Here is a 15,798-nt window from a genome sequence, read left to right on the forward strand (position 1 = left end):
TTACGGATTCAAATAAATCAAATGTGCGTATGTCTTTTTATTGGCACAGACCATGGGCGTAGCTATCCAAAATTACACATTATTTTCGCAATGACAGTTAGGCCAACATTACTATGATCTCAATACTATCTAAATATAAAGCTTTGCAGTCTATCGGACGTACGCGAAACAAATGGCTTGCTAAGTGCCTGCAGACTTCATATTTTTACATGACATGGTTAAAAATGGAGGTAAAAATCACAAAAATAGGATCAGATTGGATCAGTCACTATATCATCCAAGCATTAGATAAAAAACTACACTGCTGGGAAACTTTATTACAATCAGGCAGGGAATACTAGAGGTATTTCCAAACAACGGTATGTGATGGGCAGCCACCCTTCTTACTGTTTAGGGTGAAGAAATTCAGCCAGTATAGACAGTTGTCCAATCCCCGTGTCCGTTATAAATTACGTTCGAGGTAGCAGGAGCTGACCAAGTTGCAGCTTGGTTTCGTAATTGGACCATTGGTGAGAAACATTAATCGTTCCCCATCAGTGCCTATTAAGCAATCGCCACTTTCCGTGGCAAACCGGGAGTAACGCAGATTACGGAAATATGCGAGTTTCCGGAATGACCCGAGTAGTTACGAATGGGATATTAATCATTCGTCATCACTCGGCTTGCCTCGGAATAACACAAAACCCGGATAGTTTGTTTGACCCGGAAGTGAAGATTCAGTGTTGACATGTTTGTTGACATGTGGCAGTTTTCGATCTGCCGACGTCTCCCACGGCATTGACAAGAAGGTGTGCACGTAGGTTGTCATCTGTTTACAGGCTGCACTTCCGATGTAACATCTTTACTTCGTGCACTGTGTTATGTAACTTATGCGGTACACTATGACACGGGAAACGGCGTTTGGCTTACGTACAGGTGTCCGCTATGTAAGAGTTCAGTCATCTGACAGTTGGCACAATGCGGTTCTGTAATGCTAAAGGGTATGAGAAAATGAAACCTCTGCAGAATATGATTCACGATACTTTCATGCAAGTGTCCAAGGGAGCAGCAGAGTTCAGAGAAAACTGCCTAAAATCTTTCATCACTACCCATGTAGATGTGTATAGTCTCAGAATTTGTCTGACATCTATAAATGTGAGAGAAAAAATTGTGGAAAGGGCTGGAAGGAAGGGAAAAAACTGCAGTGCAGTGAATGTGAGACTATCTCAGGTAACATATTGCAAGAAACCTGCTCACACTCCAACAATCCTTTTCCCCCTGACTATCATATTACTCACTTGAAGGAAGATTTAGGCTTTGGGAGAATGTTTAGGAACAGTTACAATTAAAATGTCCATGTGTTGGCAAAGATAGTATTATCCAATATTTGATAATATCCAAGAAATCCTTGCTATGGGAAGCAGATGTGCATTGGCAGTATAGGGGCATCCTCACTTTTATTAAGGAGGTAAAATAGTTTTGCCTTGTAATTGATTGTAAAATATCAGCATCTTTGTGTGTCACTTTGGGAGGTGCAAGCCTTTGAGGAATCACATGGTATTCTCAGAGTTTGTTTAGACTTGTAACTCAAACTATTGTCTATCAGTCAAATGACTCAAAAGTGTATTTGTCATTGTGAAATTTCCACTTACACAATAGAAAAAAAACTTAATACTGCAGTTGTTTTAGAAACTGGCATCAAAGTTTGCCCATCCAGTTTATAAAAAACAGTTCAAAATGTATTAAAGAAAATGGAAAGTTAATGTACATTTGTATGCTTTTGGGCTTCGAATCCATGTTAAATCAGTCTACTTTGATGTTTTAAGTACATAGGGACAATTTCTGAAATGACTTTAATGTTTAGGCATCACCAATAGTAATGATATTTTACAGAAACACACCTACAACAAAAAGGCTTGTGAAAAAAAGGACTTAATGTTGTCCATCTTAAATCAAAGAACTTCCCAATGAGAATGTAAATGAAGTAGAATAATTCTGTTTGATCAAAACAAATGAAGTCAGCAAACTGACAGCATAATTAAATATGTGTACAGGCAAGAGTTGAGAAGAGTTTGAGGAATGCATCTGTCACTGTTCACATTCCATGAAGTTACAAGATTTCTTTAACAATTTTCTTGTTCTAAATATTCAAGAGCTCTGTATTTCATTTTTTAAAAGTAAATTTACACAAACATAATGAATGTACATTGCTATTTTCATCCTCCATTATGGAGTTCACCTGTCCTTGATAACCAAAGGTTATTTACAGACCGCCGCCATAGCTGGAATGTTCCTGAGTGTAGGGGTAAAGCTAATATATTTTATATTTTATGCAGTTAAGTTGCCTGAAAAACTTAAGGGTTGTTTCTGTTTGGGGATGTGAATGGAACGTCATTGTTGGCAGTCACTGAACATTACCAACCATAACTGAACATCGCTGAACATCAGTGACCATTACTGAACATCAGTGACCATTACTGAACCTAACTAACAATCTTTGAACATCAGAGACTTTACTGAACTTAACCATCTTTGAACATCAGTGACCATCACTGAACATTACCGACCATTACTGAGCATTACTGACCATTACTGAACATCACTGAACATTGTTGACCATCTGTGAGTATCACTAACCATCACTGGACATTACTGACAATCATCAGCCATTGCTGATCACAACTAGACATTACCGATCATCACTGACCATCACTCATCATGACTGACCATCACTGAGCATCAGTCCCCATCCCTCACCGCCACTTAATATCACAGACCATCACTGAACATCACTGACCATCACCAACCATCACTGAACATCACTGACCATCACCAACCATCACTGACCATTACCAACCATCACAGAACATCAGAGAGGAAGTCCAGCTCCTATACTAAAAGTCACTATCATGTTTAGGCTCAGATGAACAAGGCTAAAAAAACACATTGGTGTTTGTGATTCTTACTGTGATAAATCTTGAATTGATATGTGAACACAAGTTCTATATGGCCTTGTTAAAATAGGAGTTTTGAAAATGACTCTCAATTTAGTCAGGTGGATATCGGAGGGGGACAGCATTCTCTAAATTTGGTAGTCATCTTTTCTTTATCCATGCTTGACTAACACACAGGAAGTGCTGAGCAGTAATACTCATATATCAGTAGACATGCAAGGAGGTAAGTTGGTGTCAGTGATCTACAGACAGTGTACAAGGATATATTCTATGAAAGACATTTCTGTAGCATTTATTTCAGTGTTAGGGGTGGTAGGGTAGCCAAGTGGTTTTAGCATTGACTTTACGCCAAAGGCACAGGTTCAAATCGCCACATGGGTAGATTGTGTGGAGCCCATTTCTGGTGATCCCCGTCGTGATGTTGCTGGAATATTGCTAAAAGTGGCGTAAACCAAACTCAGTCAGTAATTCAGTTTTAGATTGAAATGGTGTGTGAGTCTACACTGAAGCGTCCGTCTATACAGTAAAGAAACAGTTCTGTGGTATAAAGTTGTATGCTTCATGATTTAGTTTTGTGTTTATGGATGTGTTTTACATTGAACTACTGGTTATGTTTGGAAAGTCATGTAAATGCCAGTAAATCCGGTATATACAGATAAAACTTGCCCAAGACCGATATTTTACTGTGTCTGGTAAAATACCCAACTAGTTTTTGTCCTGCTTAAAATGTTACAGAAATTAGAATAAAATCACTAAAATAATCCTTTAATTACAGAATCAGCCACTTATGATTTTCCTGTGAGTTGAGGTTTCCTTTCAAATTCATTATTCTTTGAGCAGTGTGACTGGTCAGTATAATAGTAATTCAGAAATGATAGATGTATTTTGTTCCTTAAAGTAATGAAACACAGAAAATAACAATGTTATCTGATACTTTAAATGCCATGTGTTTGTCGAAACGAAGAGCGAACAGCTCTCTTTTTGATGTTTTAAGGTAAACGTAAGGTTTGGCTTTTGAGGAGGACAATATAATGATTCAAGTTCAAGTTGCAATCAGTCTTAAAAGTTAATTATAGAAATTTAATTCACACTTGATATCTGAATTTATATGGTTCTAATAGGAGGATGACAATGGAGCTGTTATCATGGTTATTATGTACTGTAAAATATGTGAGCTAGCAGGCCAGTTATATGGCGTTACCACAGTTGTTCTTACATTAAAAAATGTGTGAAGGTCTGGATTAGAACATTGATATTCAGTAGCCCATGCTTGTCATAAGAGGCCTCTAACAGGATTATATGGTCAGGCTCTCTGACTTGGTTGACACATGCCATTGGTTCCCAGTTGCTCAGATTGATGCTCATGTTCACTGGATTGTCTGGTCCAGATTCGATTACTTACTGACCGCTGCCACATAACTGCATTTTTCTGAGTGCAGCGTAAAACTATACTCACTTATTCACTTTATTATGGAAAAATCTGCTCTAAAGAACATCATGAAAGTGAAGCGCATCATCTTTTATTCCATTTCTTAGTCTTCTAATCTTTATCATATTTTGTGACCGGCCTGGTAAATTCGGAGGTAGTAGAACACGGTAACCAGCCTTCTAAAACCCCATCAAAAACACTGAATACTTAGTCTGAATTTAAACTTCCCATGTGAAATTAATGTGTCAGTTTGCATTGTCAGAGCCATTGGGGTTTCATGGAATTCAAACCCCCAGAACCCCCACCTTTCAAAATTCCTGGATCCGCCTATGGTATTATTTATGCTATCTAGGATTTACTTTAAGAATTTAGTCCATAGTAATTGAGCAGAAACTATATATCAGTCTTGTATGTGAAATTGTCACCATATGGTGTTTAATATCAATATATAAATATTGATCATATGTAGTCATTGAGAGAGGAGTATCTGCATTGTAGAGACAGCAGGCGTGAATGTCAGAAATGGTGGATCATCAATAACAATGTTTTTTACTTCCATATTTCTCTTAAATGTCTTTGGACAGGCTTGAAATTTTGAAGAGGTAGGTGAGAACAGTTTGCTTTATCTTAAAATTGATCCTTATTAAATGATTCCTTGGAGACAGCTTAATGGTCCTTTCATGAGGGTTGCAGTATTTCCTGGATATCTTAGCTGATAAGCTGTAGCACTTTGATTGATTGTTGCTGATGAACTGTTAATGATTTATGTATAATTTATGACTAGAGGGTCGTTAATGGATTTTATCGAGAAGCATGTACAATGTGAATGCCACCCCTACACCCCACCCCTCTAAAACTTATTTACAAAGTGAGTACCCCTCCTTCCCTTAATTATTAAGCATGATGTTTAATATTTTTATATACAAAATTGGTGGCACCTCTACTACATGAATACATGACCACCCGTAACTCCCAAGAACAAAATGCGTGACACCTCACCCCCTTAAAATCATCACCACACACACACATATACAGACGTACATGTAGAGAGAGCCATAACTAATGAACAGTCCCAATATGACCTGATATACAAGAGAAAGTACATAACAACATGGCAGTATTGAGTGTGAGGGAGGTATTGAGGATCAGTAAAGAGGTACACAATATCCCACCAGAGAATTCAGATAAATTATAACAAACTTGGTCTATAAAATGTGAAATCTGAGATAAATCATCACCAGAAATGACATACCATTTAAAGTGCATTTTCTATTCTGCTAGTATTATAGTAGGTAAGTCACAGTGTATCACTTCTCGGATACTTTTCTAGAGTCTGTTTAGGTCAAACTGATAACAGTAAATCACAATAATGCTGAATGTAGTAAAAACATCAGGCCAACTCAGGGAAAATGTTTCTTAATGTTTGTCTCCTAAATAAAAAGTTACTTAACAAACTATACTCATTTGTTTTTTAATTTCACTGTGAAATTTTACAAGGACTAAGAAATAGCAAATAGCTCCAAGACAAGCCTCAAGGGTGAGGAGTACGTGCACTTATAACACTTTGACTTTGCACTTTGAACTTAATCTTGAACTATATTTTTCAGTTAATTTCAAACACGCATATATCATTTGAATGTTGATGTTCATGTAGAGTTAGGAAAAGGCAATTACAAATGTAAAACCTTTGGATGAGGTCTTACTTATGAAAAGTAAAACCTGGGAAGAGGTCTTACTAACAAAATGTAAAACCTGGGAAAAGGTCTTACTAACAAAATGTAAAACCTGGGAAGAGGTCTTACTAACAAAATGTAAAACCTGTATAGAGGTCTTACTAACGAAATGTAAAACCTGGGAAGAGGTCTAACTAACAAAAGAAATACCTCAAATGTGGTTATTCTGGTAAAATGAGATGACCAAATATATAGTGAGAAGGACACTTCAGACTTATGTGCCATGTTAATGTCAGCATGATCAATAATTGTATCCAAAACACTAAGCATGTACTTTCACTGAGTACAAAATATTATGACTGTGACATTAATACGACAGTGTTGAGAACATTCATAAATAACGTAAATGTGTGCGTGCATTTAATCACATCATGATAATGCAAATGCGTCCTTTCTAGGTTAATGCATTGACTGTATCACCAGTTGCACTATGAGCCCTAGTGGGATCCATGTCAACAAGCTTTGTATACTGCTAATCGCGGGAGTGTTTGCGGGCGTGCTGGTGATATACCGACTGTGGCCAGGAGAGTCTAGTAAAGGGGACACCAAGCTAACTGGGCCAGTAGAGGAACACAGGATGGCAGGGAAAGACGAGTCCAAGGAGGCATCGTGGTACACCCAGTTTGTGGACATCCCATCAGATGTCAAAAGTGCTGAGAATGACCAAGTGAAGGAGGTCATAGTTGAGGTCACGTTGAATGGCAAGGTGAGGATGACATTAAACTTATCTAGCGTCCTAAGGTCAGGTTGGCTGGGATTAGTGCTAGTGAATGTTGTCCCTGAGTGAAGTGTGTGATTGAAAGAAGATGAGGTCAAATGTGGTTTTACATTGTACTCGAGAATATTTTGCTCATATGTTGACATGCATGCGTGTGTATGTGTGACTGCTTGTACTAGCACAGACTTCAACTGGTTTTGTATTGCTATCTCACTGCTGCAGTCAAGCATGAATACCCCACTCAGACACAGTATACTGACTCTGAGCCGACCTGTCCTTGTTGTACCCATCAGTGTTTCAGCCAGGCAGCTGTATTGTGCCATTTGCACCATAAAATATGCAATGTAACCTTTTAATGCTAGAGTGTACCCATTTAATAGAGTCCATAGTCTTCTTCTATAATCTTTACAATGGTTACAATCAATGGCAAAAGCTTCAACTGCATTGGCACATATTTTAGTAGTTTGGCTACCAACTTGCAAAAATCCTGGTTGAAGAACTGATCTTTTAAAGCCAAGTGTCAGGCAGGGACCAACAAGTACCATATTTTAATGTCTATTGGCATGACACAGCTGGCGATGGAACCCACAACCTTTCTCTATCTGAGCAAATGCTCCACTACACCATGCAGGTTGTCCATGACAAAATGGAGGGGAATAAGAAGTATTCCATGTACAAAGATTTTGTTATTCAACGCATTCAAATCTGCAGTACAGGCTTTTTTCTCTCCTGACAGTTGCATGACTCAAAGGACTCCTTGGGGTCAAGACTTTGCTGAGATAAGCCTGTCAAATAGACTTCACTAGGCACGTAGGCAGGGTGACTGTAGGAGATATAACTGTGTTGAGAGTCTTCATAAAATTTAGAAACAGCATGTTAACATGACATTGTGGGTTTGACCAAATAAATAAATGCTGTGGTTCCAATTACACCTTTTTAAAATCTGTGATAGGTAGGTGGGATTTGGGGTTTTTTTCACTTATTTTTCAGAAATAAAGTATGAACCAATAATCCATTTATCAATGTGTAATTGTTACTTCATTCAAACTCACAGCCATCATGTAGACTTTCTGTGTCAGAATGACCGACATCCGTCAGTTGTTTGTTTTCACCATATAGTACTAGTTACTGGTATGAGCTAACTTCCTTTTTATATCTCTCTCCTCCCCCCCCCCCCCCCCCCCCCCCATGTAATGGGGGATATAGTTGACGCCTCTTCCGGCATTTTTGGGGGGTTTTGTTTTGTTTTTCCATGGCACATTTTGATGTTAGTCTAATGGTGGGGTGGGCTTCATTTCCAGAGCAGAACTCTGACCTCAGAAACGTTCATTATTTTTCTGCAAAACTTGGTTGATATATCTATCAGAACCTAAAGTGGTGCCTTTTGCTATGTACAAATTTTTGTCATTCATTATTTTACTCACCCACTCACTCACCCACTCACCCACTCACTCACTCACTCACTCACTCACTCACTCACTCACTCACTCACTCACTCACTGACTCGCTCATATATGCCAGTGTCAAGTCCTCCTCTCTCCATAAGCATAAGGTACATTGTTTCAGTAATTGCTAAGCTTGAGCGCCCATGTAGCTAGTATTCAGGCCTACGAAAGAAAACTCCCTCTGTGCTGAAAAACGCAGAAAAGCCCACATTAATCATAGCAACATAAACACAATAACTCGCTACTCAAACAGTGAAAATGGAAACTTTAAATCGCTAACACCGGAGCAAAAAACAGAACCCTGCAACTTCAATTTTGCACATACGCACATGAAAGAGAAAGTTATGACCATTTTCCAGCTTAAAAAAAAGGTACATTCCCTTTCTGTTGTATTATCTGGCAGTTATCATCATTATGTTTGTGTGCACACTTCTTTAGTTTACTTTCCATTCAAATGAAATGATTGACAATAATTATTTAGACATATTCAATACATTTTCTACACGAGGCAATGCAAGGCTACTCGGAAATTTGACCGAAGCATTGATCATAATACACATGCATAGTAGAGGTCAAAGTTCGCTAATATAAAAATGTTGCAGTTTCATTATTTTTTGTTGCCGTTTTAACTGTTTCAGTAGTGAGGTGAGATAATTTACGTTGTTATTTCCACGATTAATGTGTGCGTTTCTGCATTTTTTCTGCACAGTGGGAAAGTTGTCTTTGGTAGGCCTGATATTGCTGCACATCACAATCTTTCCAAGGGCTGCAGTGTAAGACTACACAGACTCAGCACCCTTCATATTTATTGTGATATAATAAATTGATGTTTTATGAGATGCTATGGACATGTACATGAAGACAGATAATTGTACAAATATTGAACAATATTACAGTATTTTAGCAGAAAATACTCCTTTTTCATTTTGCTACTCTATTACCTGACCATTCAACCATGTAAGGATTTCACTAATGTGAAAACTAGAAGAAAGAAAGTTGAGCACAATTCATTAACTACATTATATTACATTGTATTCATATAAACCTATAAGTGTGCTTCTCACTATATATTAGGTCATCTCTTGTTTTCCCAGAATAACTGCATTTGAGGTTTTTGTTTTGGAGGGACAGGTTTTACTTTTCGCTGTAAAGACCTCTTCCAAGGTTTTACTTTTCATTAGTAAGACCGCTTCCCAGGTTAAAATGATACATGAGTTTTTTAAATCAACTGAAAAATATCGTTATAGATTAAACTCGAAATACAAATGTTTTCCGAAATGGAATCAGAACCACAAATCTCAGATCTGTAGGCAGACGCTCTACTGCACGGCCATCAGGCTGACAAAAGTGATGGTGTTAAATTATTTACTTATAGCTACTGTCATTAAATTGACTTTACTCGCACTTAAGTTATAGTTATGTAGCTTCATTGAATGATCATCTACATTGTAATTATCCATCATTGACAGTATATGTGATAGAGAAAACACTTCTCCTTGGTTTGGTAGACAATGTAAAACCATCTGGATCAGGAAATCCCTCCCCCTCCGGGTTTACATTGTCTACCAGAACCTCGGAGGCATGTTTTCTTCTATATGTAAATGTGTACAATTTGGAATGTATCTCATAAACTGTGTAGTATATGTGTCGTGACATGTTCAAATGAACGCATGAACTGTTTCTGGTCCTGTTTACTGCATGGAACTTCGTCTCCAAAGAATTAAGCTTCTAAATCAACAATTTTGATTATATTTCTTCAGTCCCTGAAAATATTCACAAGGCAAGCAGATCCAAAGGGAAGTGCAACAAATCTGGATGTTCTGTTTCTCCATGGACAAAGCTTCTCTTCAAAAAACTGGCTGGATATCGGGACACTTAGCCTGGTGTCTAGTTGGGGCCATAGAGGAGTGGCTGTTGACTTACCAGGTAGGTAGGTAGGTAGGTACAGGGGCTGTATATGTATCAGGTAGGCAGGAGAAAGAAGTGGTACAGGGGAGGTCAGGGGCTGTAGATGTATCAGGTGGGCAGGAAGAAGAGGCGGTACAGGGGAGGTCAGGAGCTAGAGATGTATCAGGTAGGCAGGAAGAAGAAGTGGTACAGGAGAGGTCAGGGATTGTAGATACATCAGGTAGGCAGGAGCGGTACAGCGAGGTCAGGGGCTGTAGGTACATCAGATAGGCAGGAGCGGTACAGCAAGGTCAGGGACTGTAGATACACCAGGTAGGCAGGAGCGGTTCAGGGAGGTCAGGGACTGTAGATACATCAGATAGGCAGGAGCGGTTCAGGGAGGTCAGGGGCTGTAGATACATCAGGTAGGCAGGAGCGGTACAGGGATGTCAGGGGCTATAGATACATCAGGTAGGCAGGAGCAGTACAGCGAGGTCAGGGGCTGTAGATACATCAGATAGGCAGGAGCGGTACAGGGAGGTCAGGGGCTGTAGATACATCAGGTAGGCAGGAGCGGTACAGGGTGGTCAGGTGCTGAAGATACATCAGGTAGAATGGAGGAAGCAGTGGTCAGGCAGACAAGAAAATTTTTATTTATTTTTAGACTTATCCTATAACAGGTTTTGCATCTCTCTTCCTCTCTTCGACCCAGTGTGGAAACGTGCTGTCTGCTAAGTTGAATCAAATCTTCTTGGCCTCTGACCACCCGACCTTTGCTCCCGCATTAGACACCTGTCAATCATCCTGCATGCGCAGCCGACCATGTGACATCCTCTACTTGTCATCCTCTTTCTTGTCACACCACACTGGACAAGTTGTTTTCTGAGAGAATTGATAGCTCGATTTTGTGACTGACAATGGGTGTTTCTAAAGAGAAGAATACTTCTAAAAAACGCATGCATTGTGTGAATGTAACAGCAACTTTTCGTCGGCAGATCCGCACAATTCTTGTGTTAACTGTATTGGTTTGTGTGAGTGGTCATCTAGATGTAGTTTGTGTATGGGATTAGATGACGATGAATTTGATCTGTACTGGCAGGTGAATAAGAGGAGGACGTCACATAGCGATAGGCGCAGGGCAGAAGATGGCTCTTCAGCACCTAATAAGGCAAAAAAATACCGCCCTAAATTGGTGGCATGGCATTCTGCATCTAGGTCGGCAGATGAAGACTTTCAACAGGAGACATTGGATTCTTATCTTAGTCATGATCTCAGGCTGTTATTGCGTCCGTCGACTTCGGGGAGTTTAAAGGACGCTAGCATAGTTTCATCACCACCATGCATGGTAGTGCTTTCTCCACCACCAGTCGTTTCCCGCCCAATGTCGGTCGTTCGATTCCTTCGATTCCTCAGACGGATCATCATTCTTTTACTGCTTCGAATGCACTTCGATCGTCTACGCAAGATCGAGACATCCTAGAGCGTTTGAGTGAGTCAGACAAAGGGAATCGTTTGAGAGTGTTATCCCATCCTCTGCGTGGTAGCGATTCGATTCACAATTTGATTTCAACAACATGATGTGGCGTCCACTCATCCTCTTGGAATCGTTGCGGCAATTCACAATGCGACAGCGTTTACCTTACCTCCAGTGGGTGAATCAACAACCTGTTCTGGGACATCGTTTATTCACCAGCATAGTTCAGCGCTTCCTTGCATCGAATGTATTCCAGTGATTCCCCAACCGATTCCTTCCAGTGCATCAGCGTGTGTCAATTCACCGATGGCAAGTAGTACTTTGTTTACGGGTGTGCTGAGTGGAATCACCACTTTGATTCCTCAGAGTGGTTTTTGTTCTGTGCCGATTCACAGGGTAGTGACTCAACATGCTGGGTTGAGTGGAAGCAGTTTCGGGAGTGTGGGGTGCTGGAGTGCACCTCTTGTTTCTATGTCAGTTCCACATGTAGTAGTATATACAATGGGGGTTCTAAAACACTTTCAAGGAAAGTCTCTACAAAGCCTTATTTACTAAATAAGGCTTTGGTTGGGCCCTTAGCTCTTGCTACTATTACCCCTACTACTTAACGTGTGTTGGAGGTAACGCTGTGCCGTACGGTACGATCAATAATTCTTCTCTTACAAACCCCCTACCCGGCCCATCCCTCAAGTAGTACAAGTTAGGTTCGTCGGCTTTCATATCCACTTTATCTATGTTGTAAGTTTTGACTGACCATATAGGATCGGTGGCTCGCTTACGGTTATCACCCTCGTGTTCCCCCGGCTGGTATAGATACCTCACTAGGGCCCTATCTGGTATCTGTTTCTCCTTCCCACGCAATGGAGCGGCCGACTCTGCAACTATTGATTTTAGTTTGATAGCGTCTGCCGGTTTCTTACCGGTGAGACGGGTGACTTCATGGTTGATTGCCGACACCACCTTGGGTAACCTCGTGACCCATTCAGTCGATCGTTTTCCAGGGGTGGCCATCTCCCTAGCATACTGATGGCCGAACAAGCGCTCAGCCAAAGTCCTATTAAATCTCTCAACTATGGCTTGGCTGCGATGGGCTCCGGCCGTGCCACGCCTGACCTTTGCATCGTGTTTGGCTAGCAGTTGTGACACGGCACCCATGAACTCCCGTCCGGGGTCAACTTGCAGCTCTGTTGGCCACGTCAGCGGACTGCGTTTGTATATGCGTTCGAATCCTCTGGCTACCTGGGCCGAATCTTTCGTGGTCAAGGGTTCGGCTTCCTTGTAACGACTGGCTACGTCCACTACGGTTAAGGCATACTTGTACCTCTTGTCGTGGGGTAGGAACAGTAGGTCTGCCTGGTGAACGCTATTAGGTATGTTAATACCGAACCTCCTTCTAGGCACGTAGCGTGGTGCCGGCAAATAGATCTGCCACAGGGCTTGTTTTTCAAGCCACGCTTTGGCTTCCTCCGGGGGTACTCGCGCTATTTTAGCTAGCTTATCTACTGCGCTAGCTCCTTTCCAGTACCCACGCGGGCTGTAGTAAATAGCCTCAAATTTTTTCATGTCCATACGCGTGTGTGTTTATCCCATCAATAGCTATCCAACGTTTCGTGTCCATAGGCGACAGGGACGTCTTGTTTATAGTCAGTCCGTATATCTTATGTCCATCACTTTTAAGTGTGTTCATTTTATGCCTAAAGGTACGGGTCTTGAACATGGCTTCCTTGAATCTGGCGTGTTTAATGTGTTGTTTCACCACATACTTCTTAACCCCCTTAGCCTTCCGGATCTCACTATTGTCGGCTTTCAGTATGGAGTACATCTTAGGTCTCAAACCTATGTACTCGGCTATGGGCGTGCCAGCACACTCGTCCTTCATCTTACCTAGGACCTTTTTATTTACCGTACTGTGTATGGCATGGGTCTTAGGGTAGTCGCTGGTGTCGTATAAATCGAGGTGTTTTTTCATGTCCTCATACACGTCCTCGGTTCGAATCTCCATCAGCAGGGAATCCGTGTCAGTGTACAGCACTTCACACCTGTCACCGTACTGTTTCTTGAGCTCGTTGTAGTAAAAGTCGTACATCAGGTGTTTGGATAAATCGAGGATGCTCATCCCCACGTAAACAGGCCGGTTGAATTTTATGTGGCTTTTCTTCATGTGTAGGGCAACCAGGTTGTCTGTGAATATCTTACTACGGTTGAATGCCGGACTGGCTATCAATTTCCTGAGCTTGTCTTCCTCACTCGACCGAACCAGTTTCACGGTCACGCGTTTCCTCAGGTTCTCCATAGTCTTACCAAACACCGAGTTGTTCATGAGCTTGTAGAGATTTTTCTCAAAATCACTGGTGGCTTTTTTTCGTAGGTCTGTGTTCATTCTGATGTAGGGCTCCATCCATGGGCTCTGGTCGAACATGAGCACCCTGTGTATTTTGGTCAGCCTCATACCCAACGACAGGTACAGCTGTAGGTTGCGATAGTGAACGATGTACTTGGTCTTATTCATTAAGTTAGGCACGAGTTTTTCAACGTCTGTCACACGCCCACCTAACAAGTTATGTTGGTACTCAGACATCCAGTCTGGGTTAACCCTCATATGTTCGGGGGCCAGGGGGTAGCTGTTGTGCGATGTGTGTAATTCCTTGGTATACTCTAAGTCAACCTCGAGGATATAACCTTTATTCGAATCTGGTGCAACCCCCATAACATCAACGTGGGGTACCCATTCGAATCCCCCTGTAGGTAGATACTGGCTCATGGCCCAGCCGTACAGGTTGTTTGCGTCGAGGTAGAGAATGTGATTGGTTGGCTTGTTAGGATCGTAACCTTTCACGTATTGATTATTTGCTTTAGCGTATCGTTTGGATGCCATGGAAATCCCACCTCGCAAGCCTTTCTCAATGAATAGGTGCATGTCGTAATCTGTGAGCAATTCCAAATTAACTCCGGTCTTTTTAAGCAAGGCGTCCCATGACAGACCTGGGCTGGTGTAATACCATGCGGGGTCGAGTTTATACTGCTTGAAACACGTCCGCCTAAACGTCTCAAACACGTCGGCTAACAGCAGTACATCTGTCCTCAAGTACAGGTCGTGATAATCACCCAGGTTCTTACAACCCAGTTTATTCCATACGTTAGTCGCGTGCGAGTAATCATCTCGTGAGACGGACGCCTCATTCAGCTTGCTATAAAAGCAGTCAATAGGGGGTAGTCTGGTCTCGGTGGACTTGGCCCAACTATCCATGTACTCATAGGGGTACACACCCTTCCTCATAAGCAGGGGTCTAGTCTCGGCGTCTGTGTATCGATCGGTGATAGGGAAGGTATTGTTGGCCTTGACCAGACTGTCGAGTGACGACAGGAGGAACTGAAACGAGTCAATGAACCTAAGTCCGTTTAAGCTGAAGGAGATGTATCTCTCCATATTGTTGGGGATGCACGTTATATTACCATCGATTTTCGCGATGGCCTGCATGATCAAGTGTGAGTCGTACCCTCTCAAGTTGTGAAAGACAACGGGGATGTTTATTGTCTTAGGGTTGATTTTAAGCTTGAGGTTGCACGCGCTGTGAGCGGCGCCTCTATACTTACCAGTTATGTGGCAGTGATCTCTCACCGAATCACCGTTAAGTGGTGAGTCACACACGTGACAGTTAGTGCTACTAGCGTGAGCTAGCCTGTCGACTCGGGTCATACGCATGGGAGCGATTCTATACAATGCATTCCTAATAATTTTTTCTTCCTCCTGCAAACACTTTAGAAACCTTTCAGCCGCGTCAGGGCCCCTATACACTACCGGAGCTTTCGTTTCCCCGTCACAACGGACGACAATGTATCCAAACGAACAGGCTTTATGCTCTTGTGTTTTGTGGGTGATGGGAGCCTCGCCGGCGGCACCACTGGGGGAATCCCCACCCACAACTAAGGCTTCGAAGTCGGCGTATATGATATAAGGCACAGACATTTGGTTCTTGTGGTTACTGAATTTTAGGATATTATCACCTTCCTTAGGCATGTCGACTCGTATGGCCGTCTGCCCCACACCTTGACAATCATCCCGGTGGGATTCTAATAAATCAGCTCGTGTGAAGCCATGTAGGCATCGTTCACAGAAGTGGGTCTTTTCTCTGTGTGCCAATTGGTCATACAACAGCCTGCTAAAGTGTTTTATCCATG

General features: G+C 41.6%; 1 protein-coding gene across 4 annotated transcripts in view; it reads left to right on the top strand.

The window, feature by feature from the left end:
• Nucleotides 1-696: 696 nt before the first annotated feature.
• LOC137273398 (putative protein-lysine deacylase ABHD14B) overlaps nt 697-15,798 on the top strand; it is a 34,345-nt gene continuing 19,243 nt past the window's right edge. The window contains exons 1-3 of one of the 4 annotated variants that reach the window (XM_067806054.1): nt 697-788; nt 6,494-6,801; nt 10,019-10,184. In XM_067806054.1, coding sequence (XP_067662155.1) covers nt 6,526-6,801; nt 10,019-10,184 — 442 coding nt within the window. In that variant the 5' untranslated portion in view covers nt 697-788; nt 6,494-6,525. Of the gene's footprint in view, nt 797-6,493; nt 6,802-10,018; nt 10,185-15,798 lie in introns of all 4 variants that reach the window. The other 3 variants (XM_067806051.1, XM_067806053.1, XM_067806052.1) reach the window with 3 other exon arrangements.

The sequence above is a fragment of the Haliotis asinina genome, chromosome 2, assembly GCF_037392515.1.
Source record: "Haliotis asinina isolate JCU_RB_2024 chromosome 2, JCU_Hal_asi_v2, whole genome shotgun sequence".
NCBI classification, from domain to species: domain Eukaryota; kingdom Metazoa; phylum Mollusca; class Gastropoda; order Lepetellida; family Haliotidae; genus Haliotis; species Haliotis asinina.